The 26674-nt window shown below is 39.6% G+C and overlaps 2 protein-coding genes across 5 annotated transcripts in view; one reads left to right on the top strand and one right to left on the bottom strand.

Annotated features, from left to right (window-relative positions):
• LMBR1 (limb development membrane protein 1) overlaps positions 1-4359 on the top strand; it is a 60449-nt gene extending 56090 nt beyond the window's left edge. Inside the window, exon 17 of the mRNA XM_028751379.2 lies at positions 594-4359. Within this exon, the coding sequence (XP_028607212.1) occupies positions 594-679 (86 nt within the window). The 3' untranslated portion in view covers positions 680-4359. The remainder of the gene's footprint in view (positions 1-593) is intronic.
• On the bottom strand, positions 2899-26417 carry RNF32 (ring finger protein 32). 4 transcript variants are annotated; one of them, XM_028751384.2, is made up of 9 exons: positions 26284-26416; positions 22761-22841; positions 21943-22213; positions 19277-19419; positions 18331-18363; positions 17009-17133; positions 15962-16070; positions 9724-9891; positions 2899-6520 (listed from the first exon to the last, which is right to left on the bottom strand). In XM_028751384.2, exons 2-9 carry the CDS (start codon positions 22782-22784, stop codon positions 6281-6283), a joined length of 1113 nt encoding a protein of 370 aa, XP_028607217.2. In that variant the 5' UTR covers positions 22785-22841; positions 26284-26416; the 3' UTR covers positions 2899-6280. The 4 variants fall into 4 exon arrangements, with proteins under 4 accessions (XP_028607217.2, XP_028607214.2, XP_028607215.2 ...); XM_028751381.2 differs by having other exon boundaries at positions 26238-26415; XM_028751382.2 differs by lacking the exon at positions 26284-26416 and adding an exon at positions 25931-26205.
• Positions 26418-26674: the final 257 nt, after the last annotated feature.

Here is a 26674-nt window from a genome sequence, read left to right as displayed (position 1 = left end):
GCCATGTAGAATGTTCAGTATTTGTTGTGTGAAAGTAAGATGTGATGGAAAGCTCACATACAGCTCCCCTTCCCTGTTCGACAGTGGAATTTGCTGCCAAGGAGTGTGGTGGAGTCTCCTTCTTTGGAGGTCTTTAAGCAGAGGCTTGACAACCATATGTCAGGAGTGCTCTGATGGTGTTTCCTGCTTGGCAGGGGGTTGGACTCGATGGCCCTTGTGGTCTATTCCAACTCTATGATTCTCCTCTGTAATGACTGATAGAATTTAAATTTGTATGATGCCATGACATTCTGCTTCTCCCGTCAGCAACCAAATATTTAGACCTGGGGAGAGGAAATACCTCTTATTATGACTTTACAGTGTTTGCAAGTTCTACTAGACAGTTGCAAGGGGCATTTAAGTTTCACAGATGCTGTTCTTGTGCCATTTATAATCCTGTCTAGTTTCTCATGTTCTCAGATAAGGTCTCCACAGACAAAAATCTTCAATTTATTTATGTATTGGAACGAAGACTAATGTGATTTTGAAAACACCTATACTTGTCAGAAGTGAAAGAGAAATTTAAATGGACTGTCTTTTGAAATGTTTTGCAGGTTTAGACAAGCTTCACCTCTCACACAATGCAAGAGACTCTGAGGCTGCAAAGCCATCTGTAAACGGGCACCAGAAAACACTGTGAAAAGCAGGTGGTGGAACCGAGCCCTTTTGACTTCATGACATTCCTGTCACTTCATAGCACTTGTTTTTGTATTGCTTTTTCTTGTTTGTATATTGGGTCCAAGTTGATAACAAAAAAAAATTGCACCCAAGAAAGCTGGGTGTATCAGACTGTACTCTCTTCTTGCTCAGATTGATCCATGTTAAATTACTGTGTCAGCTGGCGCAGAATTGTCTTGAAACCTGGAAGCGGAAAAGAAAACTCCATTCCTCTTTGGATCCACCTCCATATTGATCCATCAACATATTAGGCCAAGAATCTCCCGAGCATAAACCCTTTGCTGAAGAATTAGGCTGGGTGTCTGAGATGAGCCTTGCAAGTTGAAAATGGCAAATCCTTTACTAGAGTTGCTGCTTTTTCAGTAAAATTGCATTATGAAAACGGACAACTTATAGAGAATATGGTAAGATCCAGGATCAGTACATTCATTGTCCGTCTGATGAGTTTCCACTGTCATTGTGTCTTAAGATACCAGCAGTTCCTGGTTCTAAATAACCAACTGGCCTACAGTTATCACTAAAGGTAACTTCCACTGAGACTTATGAATTACACAATAACGTAAGCCTAGGTTGCAGTGCTAAATTGTAATTTCACAGACCTCTGATTGTTGTGTACATAATCATGCATTTTAGGGCAATCACACAACTCCATTAAATGCACAGAGAATTCTGTTCATTCCCTTCTGTGTAATGTGTCGCCTTATATGCATAAGCAGTGAGAAAAGGATACAATAGCACACAACTTCCACAAGTGTTAAAACCATTATCCCACTCTAGGTGCCCTGGGTTAAGTGTGCAGTGCATTCTAGTTCATTAGAATAGACCATTTTTTCATTATTTCCTTTGTTGATCTATCTTTTTAAAAAACATGGAGTAATCAGGTAGCAGATTATAAACTCCAGTTTTTTAAATATGAAAATATAGATTCCAATTAAAGCATGCAATTTTCATTGATATTGTTACACTTTAGCAAATCTTGTGTGTAACATATGAATCTGAAGGAAGTTAGCATACATACTGTGAGTAGAGGTAGGTAGATTGTAAAGGCTAGCATGACATTTTATGAAACTTTGCTGAAGGTTTGTAGTTCTTGGATTATGAAGTGACACTGGCCATTCATAGATGAGCACATTTTATAAGTTAGATCCCATAAGGTTAACTGGATCTTCACAACTTTAATGTTTTACCTCACTTTGAAAATATCAGTATTATATTAATCTCAGTAAGTCCAAAACTGGGTTTTGATGTGTTGTACAATGTTGAAATAATTCTGCAAATTATCCTGCTTTTTAAGAAAGTTCAGAATGTTACTAGATTCATTTGGGCTCACAAGCATTTTCTACACTGTTTGAAATCAGTGTAGAGTTCCTGGATAATAGACACTATTCTAAGTTTCATATGATTTCTTATGAAAATTAATCTTGCATTAAATTTTGGAAGATAGCATTTATAGTAAATACATTATAGAATTTTTTCTAATATTGTCAGTGGAAATGACAACTAGAGCAGATGCAGGACAGAACTTATTTTCATAAAACTGTTTCTGGGAACTGGAATAAATTGTAAACTGGGGGCTTTTTGCCACAGTGGAAGATGTAGAGAAATCGACTCACTTAGTGACATTGTTAGGGTATTCAGATTAAGCCAGGATATGCACAAGTGCTGTGCACCACATACAGCACCCTGCACATAAGTGGGGAAAGAAGCCAGGAAGCTGTAGTTATGAGTTAACTATAACTTCACATCACATGCAAATGGGAAAATTAATGGCTTCTGAACCAGCCAACTTGTGGATAAGCTTGTTTGGAAGCTGTTAAGCAAGGGAAGTTGCAATGAACTTCTGCTTCCTGACTTGTTTTTCCATTCACATTCACAGCATTTGATTATCTGAACCAGGCCCGAGAGTTTAGATATTGAGACCCTGTATCTCAATTTGAAATGGTAGTAATTGGTTTTAGAATTTTTAGTGTGCTTGGCACCTCCACTCAACACCACATTGAAACATAATCGTTCATGTCATAATAGTAATATGCCTACAGGAAAAAAAAGTGGATTCTGTATAGTAAAGGTACATCAACAGTATGCTTATTACCATAGCTACTGCAGTCAACATATAGATGGATCCAACTGAATTTGAAAGTATTTGTGATTCTGTGGCTATCATGCTTTGGACAAAGTTCATACCAAATTACTGAGAATTTTAATCCATGTTCTTCATAGGTAGAGAGTTGACTTAGACAAATTTGCAAATTAAACATCAAAGACAATAAATGCAGATGGCATGAGGAATCTCCGTAAGTACCTTAATAAACTTGGGTTAGTTCACCTGTAAGTGCTCTACTGTACAGCCCCATTCAAATCAGGAGCTGTGCAAGAGGAAACGCTTCCTTGAAAATGTTGCCTTTGGTTATCCTGGGGTGGTTAGCATTAATGGTACATGGTATGAAACCTGCCCCCATCCCCAAAAATCATTTGATTAGTGAAGGCTCCATCTCAATTCTTATAATTTCTTAGGATCAGGTGTGCAACTTATCCTATGTACTGGTTTGCATCTCAATCAGGGGTGGGGTACTTTCTTTCCCTCTCAAGGGCCATTTTTGGGACAATATTTGTGGTGCTAAATAGGCCAGTGATGGGTAGGACCTCTTCCTCCCCTTTCATTCCCTGCCCCTTCCCAGCCGCTTGCATGAAATTAGGCCAAAGTCTAAGCTGCCCCCTGTAAAGTTTTAATGCCTTTGGCACGAAAATAGGAGGGATTTATCTAGTAATGTGACCAGTGCCATTGCAGCAAATCATTGTTTCCTGCTGATACAAGAATAATACAGGCCATCTCACCCTGTGAAATTGAAGTATAACCTGGCTATTGCTGCCTCCCACTTCCAAACTTACACAAAAATCCACAATGCACCACTCTGGAGATGCATGTGAAATAAGAGTCACTGGAAGGGGGACAGATTCAGCACCTCCCCCCATTATAAATATATGTGATGGTCTCCTGTTCCTTGACTTTGTCCATGTGAAATTGTTAAAATTGTCATTTTATCCCTCAGTTGAAAATTATTTTACAGATGAAGTTCTACTTTCAAATATAGTGATAAAAATTACATATAAATACTTAAAGTTATAAAGGCTTAAATGTGTTTAAGTAGATGGTATTAGTAATTCTTTGATGGATACTAGTAATGTATTCCTAGTGGTTTGACTCGTGTAGTCAAGTGTTTTGTACCTTTTTTTTAAGGTACAAAAACCTCTACTTCAGTCATAAACCATCTGCCTCGTTATGAGGCTAAAGCACAAATATGCTTTTCTTGTATGAGCTAGATGTTTATCAAATCAGACCAAAAATGTATGCAAGTTAAGTGTCTTAAGTGCGCCATTGTTTGGCTTTCTCCTCCACTGGTACACTGTGTTAACACAGCGTGACAGAATTGTTGTTGCAAAGTCTGAGCACATCTTTACTCTCTAGCTTTTTAAGCTAATGTCAAGCAGACATAGAGGGGTTATTTAGAAGTTGGCTTCACTAGGACACTTTGTTTACAGATTGTAATGTGACGTTTACCTTCACCTCTTTCTCCAATCTCTTTTACACAGTTGCCTGTTTTACAGTGTCAATTAAAGGATTTGACAATATGTTCTTCTACAGCTTACTTGGTTCATTCAGCTCAAGCTTCATAATGGTGCACCTTGTCTTCTGTTCACTTAAAACACTTTGACATTGTGTACAGCCTGGTATTGAGAACATCTCACAGATGTTCTGCCTGCACTGAGATTTTTCTGTTCTCTTCTTAGGGAGCTTGTGAATTTTCTTCAGAAGAAATGGGGAGTGCATAGCAATGTATGTAGTTGTTTGTATGGGTGAAGTTTATGGACAAGAAGATACGCCACCTTTACAAATGTTTGGGATGTACCATTAATGTGCCCAGGAACACTTTTTAAATAGAGGATGGATGAAAGCACATCCAGATAGGGGAAGACATACATCCCATGATTTGAAAAGCTGACCACAAGCAGAATCTTGTAGAAAGCTCTGGAAGACTAGGAGTGCTGGTTCCTCTCCTCACTCCTGTACAATACCTTTTTGATGTATGGTGTAAGGAGATAAAACCAGTGTATTCCTACTTAGTTCCTTTCTGGCTACTCAAGAAGGAACCTCTTTACACAAGAGGTTCCTTCTTGAGTAGTCAGAAAGGAACCAAGCAGAAAGACACTGGTTCTATCTCCAAGTGAGTTGGAATTCTCTTCTAGCATTTCCTCATTGCCTTTAAACTGCTGCTGCTGCTTTTCTAGCCCCAGTCTCTAGCCTGCTGTCATACTCACATCATGGTGAGTGTAGGGAATAAAATTCTTTTGAGTGTATTTGGCTTGTGCCTCACTCACCTGGGCAAGGAGCACATGGTCAAATCTTGCAAGTATTGCCAGAAATGAAAAAACAACTTGCTGGCTTCACACAAAGCATTTTTAGCTACTGAGAACTGCCTCAATTGTCTCTTTACTTGCTTGCCTCCTATTCCCATCTCTTGGTGAACTTGTTATTCTTCCCATTTGAAACTCCGCAGAACCCACAAGCAAAAGTTACCTTCCTGTTAACGATCCTTCAAGTGGCTATCCTGTGGGATAAACACAACAATTCTTCTACCTTGTGGGTTCTTTTATATTTTGCTGAAAGCCGCCCAGAGTGGCTGGGGCAACCCATCAGATGGGTAGGGTACAAGTAATATAATATTATTTCTGTTTTGTGAGGAACTGACTTTATGGGAGAGAAAAGCTCTCTTCAGGGATTAGGATGGTGGTTCTGTAATGTGACTGCCTGCAATGTGGAACAATGGGAATGACTCACGAACGGCAATTGCAGCAGGGAAGTTTTTAGAACCCTGTTCTAAAAATAGGAATGGTGATGAGATGGAGCTAGCATGTATTTACATCCAACTAGTGAAACGCATGAAATGACCCCCCAGGTTGCTTACAGATTTGAGGGTTTGAGCCTTTCTTCCCAGTTTCAGTGCTTACTCCTTGGCAGGAACGGAAACCTCTTTCCTGCTTGGGAGTCTGTGGGGGACGAGATTGAACATGGTGGCCTAGTTGCTACTGCTACCACACTTGCAGTGTCCTCTGCCTTCAGTCTCTGGTTTCGAGAAACTGGATGAAAGGGATGTAAATCAATGGCTATGTTTTAATTAAGGCCTGGTAAATCCTTCCCCCATAAATCTGACATCTCTTCCACCCCTTTCCTGATTATGGGAAAATACGCTGTACCCAATACTATAAAAGTCCATCCCACTCTGAATTGCCAGAAGGCCTGTGACAGCAGTCTTTGGTTATTGACATAAACATATGCACAAAGGAAAAACTTGTGTGGCAGCTCTTGCTGAAAATGGCAAGTAATTCATATATACTTGAAATACATTAATATTTCTATAATACACATTCAACTAAGGCCTACTCAGAGTGGACCCATTAAAATTAATGGACTTAAATTTCAATGGGTCTGTTCTAAGGAATATGACCAGCATTGGATACAACCCAATGCCTTTTTTCAGTTGCCTTGAAAAATTATATTAAAACATTAGTTAAGTATTTTCTTCTGATAATGGGAGCGGCATAAAGGACATATGGGTCTTTCTCCCAAGGAGAAGTCTTCAAATGCTTGAACACAAGTACTATGAAACATGTGGGAACAGGAGAGCAGAACGGTCTTGCTGGAGCATGATGAGTAGCTGGCTTGGGGAATTCCCTCCTGCAGGTGAGTGGGGTAGATGAGCGGCATAATGCAAATTGGGCAGTCAACTATGTCTTGCCGGAACGCCTGAAAGAAAATGGTAAGCATAGAAAATACTGAACTGGCTTAATAGCAACACTTTGTATTCATACACAGTGGAAAATGTGGAACGCGGGGGGGGGGGGGGAGAAAATTGGCTTTGAAATCATCATTTTTGCAACAGCTCTTAAGCTGACAGAACAGTTGAAACTGGAATTATACTAGACTACATCAACTTTTGCAGCACTAAAGTCTGTCAGTCATTTCTGGTCAAATAAAAAAATACTCAAAATGTTTCACTGATGAAAGATGGAGAAAATAAATATTTAAATGTAGGAAAGACTTATAGTGGGTTTGTAGGGCAGGGCAATATCTGGTTTTCAACATCACGATATATCACCAGCTAAATATCACGATAAAATGTAAGGAAGTAGATTTAATAAAAATAAACTCCCATGGAATATATTTAATATATTTTCAACTTATTTAAGAGTAGTTTAAGTGATTTACTAGTCAAGTTGCATCTGCTTCCCCACTCGGAGGTCTAAGTGCAATCTATGCATGCATAAGCCCAACTTCTACTTTCCTGGGAGTAAGTCTCAGTGAATTCAGTAGGGCTTGCTTGTGAGTAGGCACTCATTTGCTTGCATTGCTTACAGACACACTCCCCATCATTCTCACATAGTATCCAACCTCCCATTTCAGCATAAGGCAGGCAGCTAAATCTTCTCCCCTCCATCCCCCTCCACAGAAGGGCTCCCCCAAAACACCCATACTACCAATCTCTCCCTTTTTACCAAAGGGAGGGAGGGAGGGCAAGCAAGCAAAAACTGTCTCCTTTACATCAATTTTTAAAATCTTCCTTTTTAATATGGAGGAAAGTTATTTAGGGGAAACCAACAACATAAACACCACCAGAAAATAAAAATGAAAACTCTACCCCCTCTTTTTTTCCACCAGTGGGGGGTGAGTGTGAGGGAAGAAAGAAGAGCTTTCCAGTTCTTTTTTTACATTCTGTCTACTTTGCTGCTGGATCTTTGATTGTCTAGCGGGGGGGGGGGGGGGGTTGTTCCTCCTGGACTGTTAGCAGGCTCTGCATAATTAGCAGACCTCTTGGGTGAGAGCAGGAAGTTAGGCTTAAAGAGTTGGTTTGTGTGTTTGCAAGGGGTTACCAACAGCCAGCCACTCTCCTTATTTCTCAGTGAGGTTGAGTGAGAACAAAGCAGAGAGAGATGGTGTGGAAGATACTGGTTAAGCTTAAAGAGTTTGCTGGTTTGTGTGAGGGGTTTGGAAGGAGTGAAGAGTGAGAGAGCAAACAAAGCAGGAGAGCTGATGCCTGCAAAGTATCAGCTGAGCTACCCTCTGCGTACCTGTCAAGTCTCCACCTTTTGTTCTCGGTATATTGCCTTGTTGAAACACTTATCACGATGTCATTTCAATACCAGTATTTGAGATGGCGATTTATTGCACAGCCCTAGTGGGTTGTGACTATTAAGATCGGGTAAAGAATCTCTGGCCCACAAGCCTAATTTCTGCATTTATAAAAGTATTTCTGTACCATCATATAAAATATCATCGTGGTGCTCAACTATAAAATATAAAACACATTTAAAAACAATCCTTAAAGTGACTTGCTAATCAAATTAAAGGTAAAGGTACCCCTGACCGTTAGGTCCAGCCGTGATCGACTCTGGGGTTGCGGCGCTCATCTCGCTCTATGCGTCGAGGGAGCCAGCGTTTGTCCACAGACAGCTTCCGGGTCATGTGGCCAGCATGACTAAGCCGCTTCTGGTGAACCAGAGCAGCGCACGGAAACCCCGTTTACCTTTCCGCCAGAGCGGTACCTATTTATCTACTTGAACTTTGATGTGCTTTCAAACTGCTAGGTTGGCAGGAGCAGGGACAGAGCAACAGGAGCTCACCCCATCGCGGGGATTCAAACCACTGACCTTCTGATCAGCAAGTCCTAGGCTCTGTGGTTTAACCCACAGCGCCACCCGTGTCCCTAGGCTAATCAAATTAATCAACTGCAAATACCTGTAGGCATGATAAAGTCTAAAGCAATGATAACTGTCGAATCTCTGCTGGAAAAATGTGCCATAGCATGGTAGCAGTGACAAAAAATACCCAATTTTTAGCAGAGACTGGTTGGGCCTCTGAAACATGGACAGCAACTACCGTATTGGCCTGAATATAAGCCTTACTCCCCCCCCCCCCACATTCTGACCATGAAAAGTTAAAATGCAGCTTAAATCCATAACCTTACAAAAATTGGCTTTTATGATATCACTGCTGAAATAGACATATGGTAAAATGGAATGGGTGTGAGTGCCCACAGAATTTTAAGGGAGCAACTTATATTTGGGTATTGTCCCCCCCCCCCCCCCGATTTTTAAAGGTGTGGCTTATATTCGGGTGCAGCTTATATTCAGGCCAATACGGTAACTGCTCCTTGAGATGATCTCTCTGATCAAGCTGGGGTATAAGGGTTCAAGAGGTCCTTAAGGTACGTTCATGCCTCTGAATTTGGCCTATTCTGAGCGCACATACTTATCTGCCAACTGACCTAATATGATCACAAAGACCTCTATTTCCAAGTTTTGGTGCTAAGCACTACAACTCTTAAAATCGGAGATTAGCCTGAACTTGTTCCTGGCGTGAAATCTGAATTGCCTGATCATATGATGTAAGATGGATAGCTCTCTCAAAAATGGCCCATGGAGGGTGGGTGAGTTCTGATCAAGCCCCAGCAGTGAAAAATGGTTCCCTGAACTTGCTCAATGGGTTAGATCACTAAGATGCCAACAATGAACAGGATGAAGGGATAATGCAGCAAATCAGGTAACTACGCTTTGTGCTGGACAGGTGGTAGAACTCTAAGGTAGATTATGTTAAAGTTTCAAGAACGAGTTGGCATTGGCAACCACCAATAGCTGGCTTTGCTGTCTGAACAGGGCACACTGATAATTCTCTGTGCAGCGGTGTATAGTGGAAGCAGTTTTGGACTTGGATCAGAAAAAGTAGTCCACCACTTTGTTCAACTCCTAAGCTCATAGATAATGATGCAGGTGTAGCCCAGCCAGCCAATCCTCCCTCATGGGAGTAGCACATGCACATCACAGGAAGAGGACAAATATGTAAATAATAGGTACAAAAAAGGCTGCTCCCAGTCAATTAATACAAAGCACAGGAGGCAGAGTCAGTCTTTTAGCTAGGTTGAGGTAATACACATTTTTGTCTCTGAAACCAACCTGCATCTGTATCTTTTCCCATTCAACTTCATCTATGCCTGGGCCCAACTTCTTGTCTAGCTGCTGAAACAAGTTTTGACTTTCAGCTACGTTAGAATCAATCTCGGAGAAGAGCTCATCTATGCGGGTGTCGTATGAATTCAATAATCGTTGGCAGATCTCTGAAAACTGAACGGTAAGACAAAGATTTTACTCCCACTGTAATAGGTTGCAAGCAGATTGGAAGAGTATATGAAGCATCAGTGCCAGGGTTGCCTCCATTGCAGGGAGTTAAGACACACCCTTATGGCTTAAATAATGAATCCTATTCCCTATGCACATTACTAGCTTTGCATGTGCTTCTCACCCAGAATGTGGGGCCACAATCCAGAAGGTGCTCCCAATCAGGATTAGGACCCTTTGCCTGTTTTCTACCTAAAACTGCCCCAGGCTATTTGACACTGAATGAAGTTTCCGAAATATTTTTATTTATTTTATTTATTCCATTTCTATACTGCCCTTCATCTGAGGATCATAGGGCAGTTTTCTTCCTGTCACTAAGACCAAAGTCAGTGTTTGCAATTAATCTATTTTTATTTATGAAACATCCCAAAGTGTTCAGCAATAAAAACATTTAAGAAAACAATTTCAAATGTGATACTGATGAAAAATCTATAGTTAAAAGGCTTGTTGAAAAAGGAAGGTCTTCAACAAACACCAAAAATATAAATTTGTAATGTAAATTGTATTAAAAAATAAATTTGGGGGGATCCTAATGTTTTCCTTTCTGGACTGAATAGAGCATTCCCACGTCTCCTTCACCCCGGAACTTCCCCTCCTGGGGGTTGGGGAACTTTTGGGGATGGTTTGTGATATGGTGGTGTGGGCTGAAAACAAAAGGAGAGGTGGCAGAAACCACCCCTTTCACTTTACATGAATGGATAAACAACTTAGGATCCAAGCAGTTATATGTTTTCTTCAAAGGAAAGGTAGTTAATTAATGGATAAAAGGAAAATATCCTGTTAAAAAACTGGGATATCTTTGTTTCCCAGAAAAGCTGTCTCAAAAAGAATGCTATATTTAAGAAATTAATTTTGTATCTACTTTGTGACCTCTCTGCCCTTCAACTTGAACAATATGACAAAGTGGAGGCATTCTAAATATTTTTATCAATATGTAAAGCACCATCAGTCACAAGTTTTAGGCAACGCCCAAGAACAAGATTAAATTAAAGATGCACACAAAAGCATTGAGGTGAACTTTGTCCACCCAAGGGGAACCCTTTTAAAGCAATCCATCTTTATGTCAGCAAATTGCTTACTAATGTGTTGACTTTAAAGTAAAATGAAAAGACTGGAATTTACAGCATATCAATGAATCAGTTGATAAGCTTTTACTGGTTTAAAATCCTCATAGCCTTGCTGCCTGGAGCCACATCAAGTTAGCAACAGAATGTTTGCCATCTCTATGTGATAAAGGAAGTCAAATGGCTAAACAAACTCATGGACCATTATGCTGTTTGGTGAGATTTAAATTAAAATCTTTGGGAAGAAGTCACATGGTGGGGAAGGAGGATACTAGAACAAGCTGCACTGTTTTACAAATAATATACCTAGCTTCTTAAACAATTGTCTGCATTTTCAGCTAAGTTTAAGATAATGCATTTGAAAAGATTTAATTACAGCCATAAAATATCTTACTTCAATTAGATGACATATACAAGCAGAGTTCTAGATAAGGATCAAAGAAATTCACTACCAAGCACATTGAATTCTAGGCAACACTTCACTCTGTGTATACATTGGTGTTAAAAATTAGCATAGCTTGGTTGCAGTAACCTTTTGCAACCCCTTTGATGTTTATTAGTAAAATCTTGAATGGATTAATAAAAAGGCTACTGTGCCACAGTCAGACAAATAAAATACATTCTACTTAGCAGTGACATTTTAAACACAAGGTCTAACTGTAGAATTTCTTTACCAGTACAAAACCTGATCCTTCTTTTGTGTGTTACTGCCAAAGGAAGTCAATATATATTTTAATACATTTTACTCAGCCATCTTTTTGTAGCATTTTTAACTGTGTGGTTCTTTAACTTTTGAAAAGGTAAGACTTCCATATTAAAATGCTTTTTTGCAATCTAGAAACACCAGTTTTGGAGGATCACAGGGTGACATTAAAATCTTATGCATGTTTACTCAAAACTAAGGCATGCAAGGATTGACTTCTAGGTAAATGTGCAGACTAAGTGCCTTAAGAAACTGATATTTACAGTGCAATCCTATATGTTTACTCAGAATTAAGCCCCACTGATTTGGATGGGACTTACCGGTACTTCTCATGTAAGTGTACTGGATAGCTTTGAACCTAGAGTGATTAATAGCGTGCAGAACTTTCACTTGCTAGTAAAATACTACAGTATTTTTGTATATATCTAATGGAAATCTGTGTGCATCTTCATGGGTGCTTGAATTTTAAATGATAAAACATATGAATAAACCATGTTTCTCTTTAACTATGAAAGCCATCTTGTTGTTTCTGCAGGCTATGTTTGTTATCTTCGAAGTTGCTGAATCTATCAGTAGGTACTTGTAGATAAGTAATGTGAGCAACACAGATGATGCTGATAAGGACACATGCTCTTGATTTGTGTCATTCTTTTGGTCCTGCATGAATGTATCCAACAATGGCAACATCATGATTTCATGGAACAGATTAAGCGGTAAGGGACTGGGAGGGGCTGGTTGGAAGGCAGTAAAGGTAAAGGTACCCCTGCCCGTACGGACCAGTCTTGCCAGACTCTAGGGTTGTGCGCCCATCTCACTCAAGAGGCCAGGGGCCAGCGCTGTCCGGAGACACTTCCGGGTCACGTGGCCAGCGTGACATCGCTGCTCTGGCGAGCTAGAGCCGCACACGGAAACGCCGTTTACCTTCCCGCTAGAAAGCGGTCCCTATTTATCTACTTGCATCCGGGGGTGCTTTCGAACTGCTAGGTTGGCAGGCGCTGGGACCGAGCAGCGGGAACGCACCCCGCCGTGGGGATTCGAACCTCCGACCTTGCGATCGGCAAGCCCTAGGCGCTGAGGCTTTTACCCACAGGCAGTAAAAAGGTAAAGGTACCCCTGCCCGTACGGGCCAGTCTTGCCAGACTCTAGGGTTGTGCGCTCATCTCACTCTATAGGCCGGGAGCCAGCGCTGTCCGCAGACACTTCCAGGTCACGTGGTCAGCGTGACAAAGCTGCATCTGGTGAGCCAGCGCAGCACACGGAAACGCCGTTTACCTTCCCGCTGGTAAGCGGTCCCTATTTATCTACTTGCACCCGAAGGTGCTTTCGAACTGCTAGGTTGGCAGGCGCTGGGACCGAACGACGGGAGTACCTGTGTTTAAATTCTTGTATCTTTGCATAAGTAGCAGATATATGAACAAGTCTTGTGTCCCCAAATACAGCCACTTCACTCCCCCACTTTTGTGAGCAAGCAAACATACCAGGAAGTCATCAGTTAATTATTGTTTCTCTATCCATTTTCTATATCACTTTCAAATCAGGAAACTACAGTTAACTGCTTTGGAAAAAGCCAAAATATGAAGCCAACTTCAAAATGCAGCTTGATATCCTAGCTTGCTCTAAAGCCATTAACTATAGATTTTCTGACAGAAAGGAAAATATAATTTACCAATGACTTTCTGGTATGCTTGCTTGTTGACACAAAGAGAGAAGAGCATAAGGGGGCACAAGGCTTGTTCATAGCTTTGAGACATATTGTATAGTGGAAAGTGGGGTTCAAATCCCTTAAATATATTAATATTAAATATTAAATATATTAATAATATATAAATAGCTAAGTTTATTACACCAATTGTCCATGTAGAGGATGACTGGTTATTACTACCTATCTGTCCATCAAACCTAGCAAGCTGAATGGATGGAGCAAAGTGAGTTGCAGGTGTTTCATACTCCACTCCCGGCATAGCATTAGGTCCATGAGAAAAGAACTGTTCATATATACAGAAGATAACAAATTACACAAATGCCAACTTTCCTAGTCTCAGGAGTGTTGCTGGAACACTCCTTCATTTTCTCTTGTCAACTGAATTCTGCTCTAGACCAGGACAGAGGGGGGAAAGGGATGCCTTCTCACTCTTTGCTCAAGGACAGTGTGTAGACCATATTCACATTGAGGGTATAAAATACTGTCCTGCATTCTGGTCCTCTTAATAAGGCCTTTCCCCCCACAAGCAGCCCATGGATCAACTGCAGTTCCTTCCATGGCTATTTGCAACTTCCTGAGAACTTCCTGGCTGTGCAGAGAGGAGGAAGAATGTGTACTAGGACTGAGGAAAAAATAAAGACTAAGAAAAACAAATTAAAGAGTTAACCGTTACAATGTAACACCGTTAATATAATGATGCTTCCTCTTATGTACAAGGCATCTGAGTGGTTTTAGTAGTGTGCCCCTGTGTTAGAAATAAGCAGCAAGGATACGGCAACTAAGGAAGAGTTGGTATGGTTGATCAGATTTTTTAAAATAATGAAAACAGAAGAAAATCTGTAGAAGGAAACGGTAAAGTTTACTTTATTGAGAGTCTGATGGGCCTGAACACCTATTGTTGTGTTTTTGTTGAAATTAATATGAAAGCTTCCGTGTGAGCTGTGTAGTTCAGTATTTCTCAGCCAGGAGGCATCCCATCTCCAGGGGCGTATGAAGATATTCTGTGTGTGAGTGTATTTCAATATATATATATATATATATATATATATATATATATATATATATATACACACACACACACACAAGTAAAAAACTGAACATCATGAAATTTCCATCCATTTGAACATTAAAATAAAATAATTAGGAAAGTTGGGTTTGAAGTGAGTGGTGGGATTTCTGTATTAGCTAAAATGGGGCATCAGTTAAAACAGGTTGAGAAGCACTGTTCTAGATCATGGCCAGGGACTATGATTGTGCAAGCTGTGGCTCAGCCAACTCTTCTTTATATTTAGCTTTCTACCTTTAATTCCATAAGTGCATATTTTCAAGTTGTACAGATTGCATTTTAAGATTAAGACTGAAGCTTGATTAACATGTTACGTTTTGATGTGATAAAGTCACCTTGAGGTGATTTCCCCATATCAGTTTTGAGAGGCAAATATATTGTTTAAATATGCCCTCACATGGTGAGAGCTAGTAATTACTGTGACACAGTAAAGCATTGAAGCAATTTTTTTAACTAGGTGTGGGAAGATTCAAACCACGCATCTTAGATTGTAACTGATGCAGTAAAGTCAACTCAGAGTGATTTTGCTGCATTGCAAAGCAACATGATTGAACCTGAAAGGTCAGAAAGACAGAGAGCATGATGGGTGAGAGGACATGGCTTCTTATTGTCATAATCATTATTTCCTTTTGTTACAATATACATATGCTCTTAATATCCACAACTACTTTGTGTCTCTAACACTGGAATGACCGCTGTTGTTATTCTACATAGAAGCGATATCCATAAAAATAGATACTATGTGAATGATTTTTGGGAACTGAATCATATCATTAGAAGGGCATTGAATATGGTTTATGTATCAAACATGACTTTGTCTAACAATTAATCATTTGAGAATATAATAAGAAAATCCCACAAAACTGCAAAGTGTAAGATTCCCGCAGAACTAAGAATAACTATTTAAAATATTTGAAAAACATTTTTGTTTTCAGCTATTGAACTATGAAAGGCATTTGAAATTATTCCACATGGTAGTGTCCCCAACATATTTCTGTGCAGTGGACTGCTACACAAAGTGGAGACCTTTTCCCCAACATATTTCTGTGCAGTGGACTGCTACACAAAGTGGAGACCTTTCCCCCAACATATTTCTGTGCAGTGGACTGCTACACAAAGTGGAGACCTTTCTTCTCACTATCCCATAGTTAAAGGTCTAAACTAAAACTGAGATTAAATAAGAAGCACTGTAGCTATCCAGCTCTTCCACCATGTACTGTATAGGAGAAAAAACAAAAGAACACCTACCTGCAAGTTTGACTAAACATAAAATGCATGCAGAAGAGAATCTCCAGGAAAAACCCAGAGTCATTATATACTTTTTAAACATTATCAAGGTGTATTAGGTTTCCGCTGTATAAAGTATTAACTTATTCTGAACAATTTAATAAATGCCGGACTTGTTTTGTTTTTATAGCACTATAATTTGAGGTTGAGGAATCTGGGGAACATTGTTAAGAATTAAAAAATGCTACACATACCTTTTCTTCAAAGAATTTTTTTCTTAATTTGGCATCTTTTGGAGGCACTGTTTTTCTTAGCTTTTTATACCATTTCCTAACAATATGCCCCCGCCAAAAAGCTTGAATTCTGCAGCAAGAAAAGATACAGATTAAAACACCCAGAATGAAGGCTATAAATAGGGCTTTGCGATCTTTGGTGGCTCCTATCTTGGGACTAACAAATAGGATGAAAAAAGAGCTCATTTCTGTCAGCGGTGGCTACTTTAGAGGAATGGCTCTCTATTAAATGGAGCCAAAACTGCTAAGCAAATTTATGTGGCCACCATGCATCCAGAATGCATTTGCACCTGTTCTTTTTCGTCTTCCACCACTACTGTAACATGACAGGCTCTCCTACAGCAGCAAAACATAGCCCTTGACTGCGAGCTCCTGACTAGACACTTCCATTTTTTACCATTTCACACCAATTATTGCTACTACAAGTTAGAAAGATTTTCTATAGGTAGAAATATTATTATGGTCTTTCTTTTATCTTTAAAATCTTGCTAGCAGGTCATTTGGTTTTGCATACATCTACCATTAAAAGCAGTGGTGTCCAAACTTTTTTCAAAGAGGGCCAGATTTGATGAAGTGAAGGGCCGTGGGGGCCGACCAAAGTTGTTGCGCTTTTTTTAGGATTGAAGTTGTTGAGCTTTTTAAATTTCTAGTAGTTTCGTAGTAACTACTGTTCCATTGCGCCAGTAGAGGCACTTGCATGGACCACATGGTCTGGAATAAGCCTGGAAAATGATTACACATTTTCTGAGCAAAATCAACCTTAATTTAGTATCTGCCTCAAAGTGAAAATCTGCATAGAAGCTTTGCATCTCTGCTTAAATATGAGATGATTAAATTGTAAAAATTAAATGTTAACCATTAAAATGTAAAAAAAAAAAGGTTAAAGTATCATTCTCTAGCTCTGGTATAACATTGCACCCATCACTGTGTAGTGTCTTCTGTGTATGCAGATCTTCCAATAAATGTTTCTCAGTGAAAACAGTTTTGTCATTTGCCAGTCATCCTTACCTTGTAGCACACTTTATTTTAAATAGGCGTGCTCCATCATGAATTACTCGGGTCTGATACTGGATCTTTCTACACATTGGACAGGTCTTTTTACCTGCAAATCTTTCAAAAGCTTTCAGGCATGCCTAGAAAAATAACATTCAGTTTTACCTTTAAATCTGCTTGAAATGTGTTCTCCCCCACCATCTTTATACATATGAGTTTGTGGGTACAATTTATGCAAAGCTTGCACAGGAACTAGCATCAGGGGCAAGTGAATGTACATGATGCTAAAATTGTGGAAACGGGTTATTTCAAAGTAATGGAATTGGAATGGGGAGAGGAGTTCCTACAATTCCTGATCTGTTTCTGTTCTTCCTATACTTCCATGTTGTCTAGGCACTTTTTGCCATCCTTATTAGAGCACTACTCAGACTGCCAATTCCAGATTTACTTTAATAAACAGTGTTGGCTCTTTAAGAGGAATATCAGAATTTTAATAAAACTACTGTAATAAAATAACTATGAAGCAGCTAGAGTAAATAAAGAGCCACGCATAGTTAAATCTTGCAAATTGTTTATTCTTATACACAGTTAAATCTTGCACACTGTTGATTCTGATACACTTAACTATTAAATGGAATGCAACACTAGGTCCACTGAAATAACTAGAACCTCAAGAGTGCATAACTACATGCAATTGTGGTACGTTTGCCTTTATATATATGAATGATAACATTTCACAATAAGATAAAGGACACTGATCCATCTCGCATGTAAAGCTAAGCCAAACTATGGCTTAGTGTGCTCCTCTTGGAGAACACTTCGTTCTCCAAGAATGAACTTTGTTCATTCTTCAATGCTACCATGGAGAATTAAGCCATGGTTTAATTCAGCACATCATCTGAACCTGGGCTCATGGTTTATCTTGCTTCAGACAAGCTATGCGCTGTAAACCAAGATAGATTCATGATTTACAACATGCCATTGTTGTGTTGAGGAGACAAATCATGAGTCTGGGTTTGAGCAACACACTATGTTGAACTGCAGCTAAGCTTACAGCAGCAGCAGCAGCAGCAGCAGCAGCAGCAGCAGGAACAGAGGAGGAGCAAAACAGCCAGAATCTTTTCTCCAGCAGTTCATGTATTCCTGCTAAACCACGGCTTGGCTTAGTGTTACAAGAAAGAGCAACCATCTCAAAACAGTATATCCTCAAATTATTTCAACTTGTGATTCTTAGAAACAAAAGCCTGACTTCAACACTTTAAATTCACATTAGTTCTACAATGTACAAGACTGCTTTGATGCACATTTCACTTTTAATAAACGTATGGTTTACTTACTTTGTGAAACACATGAGAACATGACAGCAACACCTGTTAGGAGAGAATAAAAACATCTTGTGAAACTTAAAAGTTCAAAAAATATATACTACTCTTGGTATAACTAGTGAAAATTGCCAATGGCATGTCAGATAAATAGCTTTCATTGAAGAAATAGAATATTTAGGGCTCAATCACAATTTGTAATTCTTTATCTAGCAAAACTTACATTAACAATTTGGGGGATTTGGCTAGAATAACAATCTGCAACTTCAGATCAAGAACAAAAAGTTGCAGTAACTACTGTGAAAAGTTGTTTCCTAACCTATATTGGCTTTCCCTTTCTTAAAAGCGTGATTGCAAGCAATTAAGAAATTCTACCTTAGTACAATCAAAATTCCTAAAAATGATCATGAACTCTGCTCAGGAAATGGTGGTGGTGGTGATAATAATAATAATAATAAGAATAAGGATAAGAATAAGTTTTTATTATTGACTATAATAAATAAACTTAAGGATCTTCTTCTAAAGTTTTTCAACTCCTGTGGCCTGCTTCTCTCTCCTCCCCCCCCCCCCCCCGGTTTACAAAAATGGTGCAACTTTTGAGCTATTTCACAAAGCCTAGACCTGAGCTATTTATAGTAGCTACACAAGGTACTCTGTATTAAAGAGCATGTTCCAGCTCTTTGTTGACAGAAGACTACTTGGGGAAGAGGAATTCAATGCTTGCTCAGGAGTAGCAAACTATTCCATTCTCTCAGAAACGTTGGGAAGTGGTCCAACTTTTCCTATGCCCAACTTCAGCATACATTCTATGAATACACATTGATACAAAAAGACCCTGTGCAGTGGCAAAATGATATAATTTAAGTTTTGCTATCCTCTCCCAACGCTTTGACTGTGATTTCAGTCCATATTTCAACATATTCATAGGATAGCTGACTTAATGCTAAGACAGACAAAATACCTGTGGCTGAAGTGCAAATTCTTCTCTGCATATGGCACAAGGTTGAACTGAATCTCCTTGTTTTATGGATCGTTGTTTCACACGCTCCCATTCCTCAATGGTTAGTGGCATGGCAGGAGGTTCCACCAACCCAAGTTGCTGAGCTATAGACACAAAGTCCAAAATATGGTAATGACATTAACACACATTAAAGCTTTTTCCTCATGGAAGCTTTCCCCCTTCTCTGTATACAAACATGCATCCATATACCATGCCAGCACAGGTTTGAAAATAATGGCTCCGATGAAAGTAACAGAATAATAGGCAATCAGTGAATTAAACTTTATTTGTCCCTTTTTAAAATGGAATTCTGTTGGACAGCGTTCTTTTAGACAGTGTGCAGGCTGGCTTTAGTCCCACAAGAAACCACCAAAAATTAATGCTTTGTGCATGTGCACATATTAAATTTATTACTAATCTGAATATTAAAATCTACATTTAAATGAAAAATTAATTGATTTGTTTTATGAACCCTTAAGTCTCACTTATTCAGAGTGGCAGATGTGCCATCTGAAAGCAGCACTATAGTTTTTTCAGGCAAGCAAAACCTCTGACAACTCTTCAACTAAAGTTACTGAGAGAATATGTGCAGTGCAGGGTGCCAACAAACAAAATCCTGAATCAAAAATAGATGGTCAGAACATCTTAGTTTGTAGACTTCAGATCCCATCCCTGTATGTATATTTGTATTTACCTACAATAGCACGGAAACCATTCCATGTTATGACTCACAGAAAGTGCATTGAACAATTAAACAAATGCAGACTGATCAACTGATTGTAAATTTCTTGGAACCTGGAGGCTTATTTGTTTGAACCAGCAGAAGGTGTGATTCACCCTTCCCCTTCCAACTCTACAATTCAATGACCTAGTATCTTGGTCATCAAGCCAGTTCAATGAAGTGTTCTTTGAAGGCAGTTATTAATCCTTTTTGCAGTTCTGAAAGATGTAGCAGGCTTCAATGTTTCTGAGAAATCCTTTGTCATATATGAATTGACTTTCCTCGTATATTGCCCAATAGTGGCGGCAAGCCCAGTTTGGGCCTATACAGCATGACTGCGCCAGAGATTTGTGTGCATGTCCAATCTGGATCCCTCCCAATTCTGATGGCTTTTTATTTGCATGGGCATTTGCTGTGCAGCTTAAAGGTGGGGTGCAAGTGCTTTAAATACACAAACAAATGTAAGATGCTTTTAAAAAAATGCAGTTGAGATATTAGCAGAAAGAAAGCTGCAGAAGAGGTCCAAGATGTAGGATGATGTACGGAAACCAAGATCTTAACAATTTTTGGCAGGGTTGAACTATGAAGTCCCTTTGCCCAGAGAGTTATGTGATTGCATACCTACATATCTTAATGAGCTTCCAGTTGCAGATTTCTAAACATACCTGTAAGTATCTAATGTGCTTGCAGGATTAGAGTGTTAAACCTCTGGAAATGCTTGAGTCACATTTTTTAAGTGCCGGGGGAAGGGATTGAAAGGGAAAGAAAGGCTAAATGCTTTTCTATTATTGGGTTAATAAGAGTGTGCTAGAAACTTTAGGAGTCAGGAAAGTGTAGACATTTGAGCTGGGCAGGCCTTCCTGATTGCCAGATAATATAACATGTTATCTCATGGCAATATTATGTGTTGCCTGTGCAACTCCTGTTTCCTGAGGCAGGATTCTAAGCTTCTGCATCCATGTGTTTTTATTATGAGACACGTCTGCTTCTTGATTTGAAGTGTTTAACTACAGGCATTATTCATGGGTTTGCCCTAAAATCATTATGAAAACATAACTTGTAAAGTTTTGAGCAAGGGGTAGATAAAGGTTAAGTAAAAGTTTTATGCCCAGACTAGTAACTGCCTTTTGAAAAAGCAATAGTTGCCCAAGTGCTTATCCCACCTGCAGTAATAATGCAACTCTAGATGGTGCTAATACAGTTTAATTGCACTGTATTTTCAGTTCACTGATATAAAGAACTCTCTTTCAAAAAGTTATTTATTCTGGAAGGATTGTCTTTTGCTATTCTTTATCACAGTGGCAATTTACATATATGGGTGAGGAGGAAACAATATATTCTTTTAAAGACATTGCCCCTTAACCCACAGCCAGAGCTACTATTTTAAAGGATGAAGTCACACAGTATATTATGCATGCAAGTATGTCATAGCCTTCGTGAGATACCTCTTTATGTTAGCAAACATAATGAGTGAACACAATGATCAAAGATATAGTCAGCACCTTATGCGGTTTCCCCCCTCAACCACTGTAATTTATTACATTTCAACTGAAGGTAATCATAGCCATATCAATTCACAAATTAGGTTTTCACATCCCTACCAATTTTTTTTTTTTACTCTAAGTCTTGAAATGAATTAGCCTTGGTCTTTAAAAGTTTCCTTCTACTTATCATATTTAGAACCTCCATGTTCAGAGACAGTATTTTCTCTGAATAGTAGATGCTTAGGCAAACCAGGTCAGGCTATCTTTGTGCCCTGCTCATAAGCTTCCAAACAGTGCAGACTACATGGGTCTACTTGTAAGGACAAGTAGGACTCTTCTTCTGCTTTGTTGCAATATGGAAAAAAATACTTATTATAATTTAATTAATATTCTTTCAAATAACACATTGTAACATAATTTACCTAACGTGAGAGGCTGAGGACAAGGATCAAGAACATACTCCTTTTCTGGATCTTCATTTTTTTGTTGGTGCCTGCTTGTTTTCTTTAGTCCAGTATCAACTACTGCTCTGACTGTCTCCTTCTTCACAGGTTTGTATGAATTCTTTTTACTCTGTGTCTTTGACTTAAAAGGATCTGCTAATGAAAGATTCTGCAGCTGAAGATTATGTAAAATGTGATCTTGTAATGCCACGGCGGTAAGTGCTACAGAGTCTCGTTTGGAGGAACTCCCCTAAATAAAGTTTCATAATTATTATTATAAATTACTTCTGTATGTGTACGTTATGTACTGCATATTAAACAACAAAAGAAATTCAGCCCTTAGCCAATGATGATTTTTTCACTTGACAGAGGCTTTATACTCTTACAACTCCCATGCTTGAAGTCTTACTAATATACAATTACCATAATATGAAACATAAGATTGATGTTTGACACATCCTAACTTTTACTTATATAAAGGCAAAAGAAATCTTTGATTTATCATTTATATTAAATAAAATAGCAGCAATTTTTAAACTTTTAATTACTGAACCCATAATTATTATGTGCAATAAACTCATTATGAACTATAAAAGTTTGACATGCCTAAACATATTTTGTTTCGATGTAATTAAAAACCAAACCTTAGGCTACTCTTGCCTTCCAAAGCAACTACACATTAAAAAAACCCCATGTCAGTAGATAATATTCTACATACATCAAATGGGCCTATTTATAATACCTTATTGTAAAAGTTACAATTTTTAGCATGTTTTACAACCATACAATTCATGCACCTTGCTATACTTTGTTTGCATCATGGAACTGGAGGCAATGATGATTTCGTTATCTTCAGTATGGAAGGATGCTTCACTGATCTAAACATTTGATAGAACAGACTGTCAAAACTGTGTCCTAAAACAACAAATACAAACACTAGAGAAGTAATTGGAATGATAACCCAAAATATAATGTGTATGTAGCACAATACATACAAGACCAAACTGCGGGAGGTAGTGGAGGACAGAGGTGCCTGGCGTGCTCTGGTCCATGGGGTCACGAAGAGTCGGACACGACTAAACGACTAAACAACAACAACAATGTAGCACAATGGCACATGTTGAAGTTGCTCTATGAGACAGGTGGGGCCAGTCTATTATGCCATGAGTCAGTTTCAGCATCACAGCTGAATGCTATAAAACAGGCATGCCTATTTCTGGTGACATATGTGGTGGACAAAAAGTATTCAGAATATATCTGGAAGAGCTGACCTCTCAAAGACTTAAGTGAGCTCTTATAAAATACATTTCTCAGTTCTTCAATTGTTCCAACAGTTTCCATGTCACAGGTTTAACGTTATTTTTCATTGTTGCTTGGCCGTCCTAGATGGTTGACCAAAACCTGAAGCAAGCTGCTTTCTTCTAAAATGTTTCAAATAGTCTACATTTTCTATTACATAAAAAACAATTTATTAACTTAAGATTTCCTTTTGACTTCTTCTTTAATAATATTCAAAGCATGACTGACTAGATGAGCTACTAGTTCCTTTATTCTTCCACAATATAAAAAGCTTCTTTCTCGGTCATCTTCTGTTTCTAATTGTCTCCCAGTACTACCTCTACACTCACTTATGGTATCTTCTTATTAATCAGAAACCTTGGCCTGCCCATTTGCTAATCTTTGCTGTAACCAAAAATCTTACTTTTTTTTTTTTTGCAAATTATCTGTAAATATGCACCACATTACTATCTTAAGGATATAATTCCAAGCATAGTTACTTGAAGTAATTATTACTTTAAATCAACAGGACATGCTCCAAAGCATGGACAGGACTGAGCAGCAACATTTAATTAGACAAAATCTAGTAAAAGATAATTGCAACTAAATCCCTTTGAAAGCAACGGGATGTGAGTTTGTTGTAACTAAGCTAAGCATCATTTCTTTTAGGGGGACTTCAGAACAGACTGTTAGTGGATTGTGTGATTGCGTCCATTGTGGTTTTCCCTCTACTGGCACCCAACACCCCATAACACTGCTTTATTTATGATTCCTACTTTGATCACCCCCCCTCCACTTCTCTTTATATACAACCTCTTAATCGTATGTACACATAAGATGCATTAACAAGAATTCAATTTTATCCTGATTTTTTAAAAGCTCAAGTACTATGTAGCTCTCCTCCAACTGTCACTAAACTGACCAACAAAAATATTGTCTGGCAGGTAACTAGTATTGCATTGTGCACCTGCCAGACTGGCTGGGCCAGGCTCTGTTCAGATGAATGCTGAGAAGCCAATGGCCTTCTAAATATTGGTGTACTCTCACTCCCACTATCCTCACTCTAAAAGGCCTATAGTCAGGGAAAATGATAATTGTAATCCACAACATCTGTAGGGCAATAGGTTTCCGAGCTGTGCTCTATACTACGTCTACCTGTTCATATTTTTCATCACAGCCCTTTAATCTACATCTTCCTACTAAGCCTAAATAAGGACATCTGAAATGGATGTGTAATCTTCCTTTGCCATCTTCCTCTTCTATAGCAAACTTTGGAATACAGTATGTAACTTCCTTGGTGCAGGGGACTCTTCATTTTACTATGATACCAAATAAAAGTTTGATTTGCTTTTTATAAAACTGATACTTTCTCTGGGTTCCTCACTTGGATACCATAATGCCAGAAGGTTTTGCACACTCCTCCCAACTTTTCCATCTTTTAAAAATTAAAAATTAAATTTAAATGTTTTTACTCACTGATCCCATCGGTCCCCGGCTCTAATACTGTGGTGCTAAAAGGTTTTTGTTTTGTTTTTTAAAACCCAGTCCTCTAGAATCTCTCCATTTAAAAAAGGTCACTGTGATGCCAATCTGTGTTGTGAACTGTAGCTCTAAATTTGTCCTTTTCAAAATAAATCAAGAATTGGCCCTGTGCATTTTGACACACAGCCTCTGGAGTGCTGGCCATGGGTGCAAAAGGTTATCCACCCCTGGTTTAACAGCTGGTTGTTTTAAATCAGGGCTCCCTCTGGTTGTTGTTAGAATTCAACGCCAACCAACTTTCAAAAAATAATGTGTCTCACCCCTGATTTGTTATCTCGTCATTTTTAATCAGGGATCTCTCTAGGTGTAGTTGGACACCACCTCAGCTAATGGTGAGGGGAGTTGCAATGCCCTTATAAAATGTGTTTTTTGGGGGGGGGGGACTAAACTGGCTTAGTTTTTATTTTTATTATGTATTTTGTGGTTTTATATCTTGATTTTATTCTGTGAACTGCCCCAAGACCCACAGGTAAAGGGTGGTATATAAATTCAATAAATAAAAATAGAGGGCTACATATTTTCGCATCCCAATTTAAAATTATTGTAAAGCACTCTGAGCACGAATCGCATAGCATAAATGAAACAGAAAAACTTTACAAAGAGTCCAGTGGTGTCATAGGAGCAAACTCCTAGGGGTCGAGGGCCCATAAATTGAGGGGCCCCTCCCCCTCCCCAAGTTGATGGGCATTGCCTTTTGAATGGTTTGTGCATGCATCGTGTCAAGTGATCGAATATGCAGGGCAGGGCTTAACTGCCCCCCCCCCCGCAATACTGAATTTAATTCAAGTTCGCACCCCTGAGCTGTTAGTTAAGAGGCAAACTAAGGCCCAGGGCCCGAATCCGGCCAAACTGCCTTCTTGATTCGGCCCACGGACAGTCCAGGAATCAGCATGTTTTTACATGAGTAGAATGTGTCCTTTTATTTAAAATGCATCTCTGGGTTATTTGTGGGGCATAGGAATTTGTTCATCCCCCCCCTCAAAATATAGTCCGGCCCCCCACAAGGTCTGAGGGACAGTGGACCGGCCCCCTGCTGAAAAGGTTTGCTGACCCCTAGTTAAGAGTGTCCAATCAGGGCAAGGGAGACTGTCAAACTTCCACCATCGGCCAAGCAGCTCACTGATGGTGACCAATCTGCCGAAATTACCTCACAGGCTTTTCGTTAGGATAATGGGGAAAGAGGACGGTGTGCGCTGCTTGAAGCATCTTGGAAGAAAGGCGAGATGTTGGTTTTATTTAACGAATTTTTACCCCGCTCTTCAGAAAAGGGTGGAGGGAAAGGCTCCAGAGCGGCTTACAAACGGCTAAAGAAAAGTCCCTGCCCTCAGACTTTTGCTACATAAAAGGAAAAAGGATTAAGAGGGAGGAGGAAACCAGAAAACTCTTGGATATGAATGATGTAATAAACAGATTAACAGTAGTTGCCCCGCTCGAGATTTCCCCCCTCAGCTTGCCTGCCTCCCGCGACGTTTCTCTCCCTCGCCCCTCCAACACACCGACCTGGTCAACCGCTCTTTTTCCCCCCCTCAGGCTCGGCCACGCGCCGGTTGCTAAGCGACCAGGCTCGCCCAAACAGACAGTGTGCCCGCGCGCGCGTGTTCTAGGGAAGAGCGCGGCGCGCGCGCGCGCCCACCGGCGACGGAGACGGTTGAGCGCGAGCGAGAGAGATTCGTTGTGATTGGAGGTTTCAGCGCGCGCGCGCGCGCGAGAGAGAGCGCGACTGAACGAACGTCTGCGGCGCGCGGGAGAAGACGCAAAGCGGCGAGGAAGAGGGAAGGCGCAGGCGCGTACGCACCTCTGGCGGTGGGCGGCTCAGGTGGATCCGGCGCGTGCTTTACAGTGAACGCTGCTGCTGCTGATTTTGTGAGGAGACCGCAGTCGAACGTGTTTC

This window comes from Podarcis muralis, chromosome 12 (assembly GCF_964188315.1).
Source record: "Podarcis muralis chromosome 12, rPodMur119.hap1.1, whole genome shotgun sequence".
Taxonomy (NCBI): domain Eukaryota; kingdom Metazoa; phylum Chordata; class Lepidosauria; order Squamata; family Lacertidae; genus Podarcis; species Podarcis muralis.
Note: the sequence above shows the minus strand (reverse complement) of the source record. Positions and strands in the feature narration are given on the sequence as shown.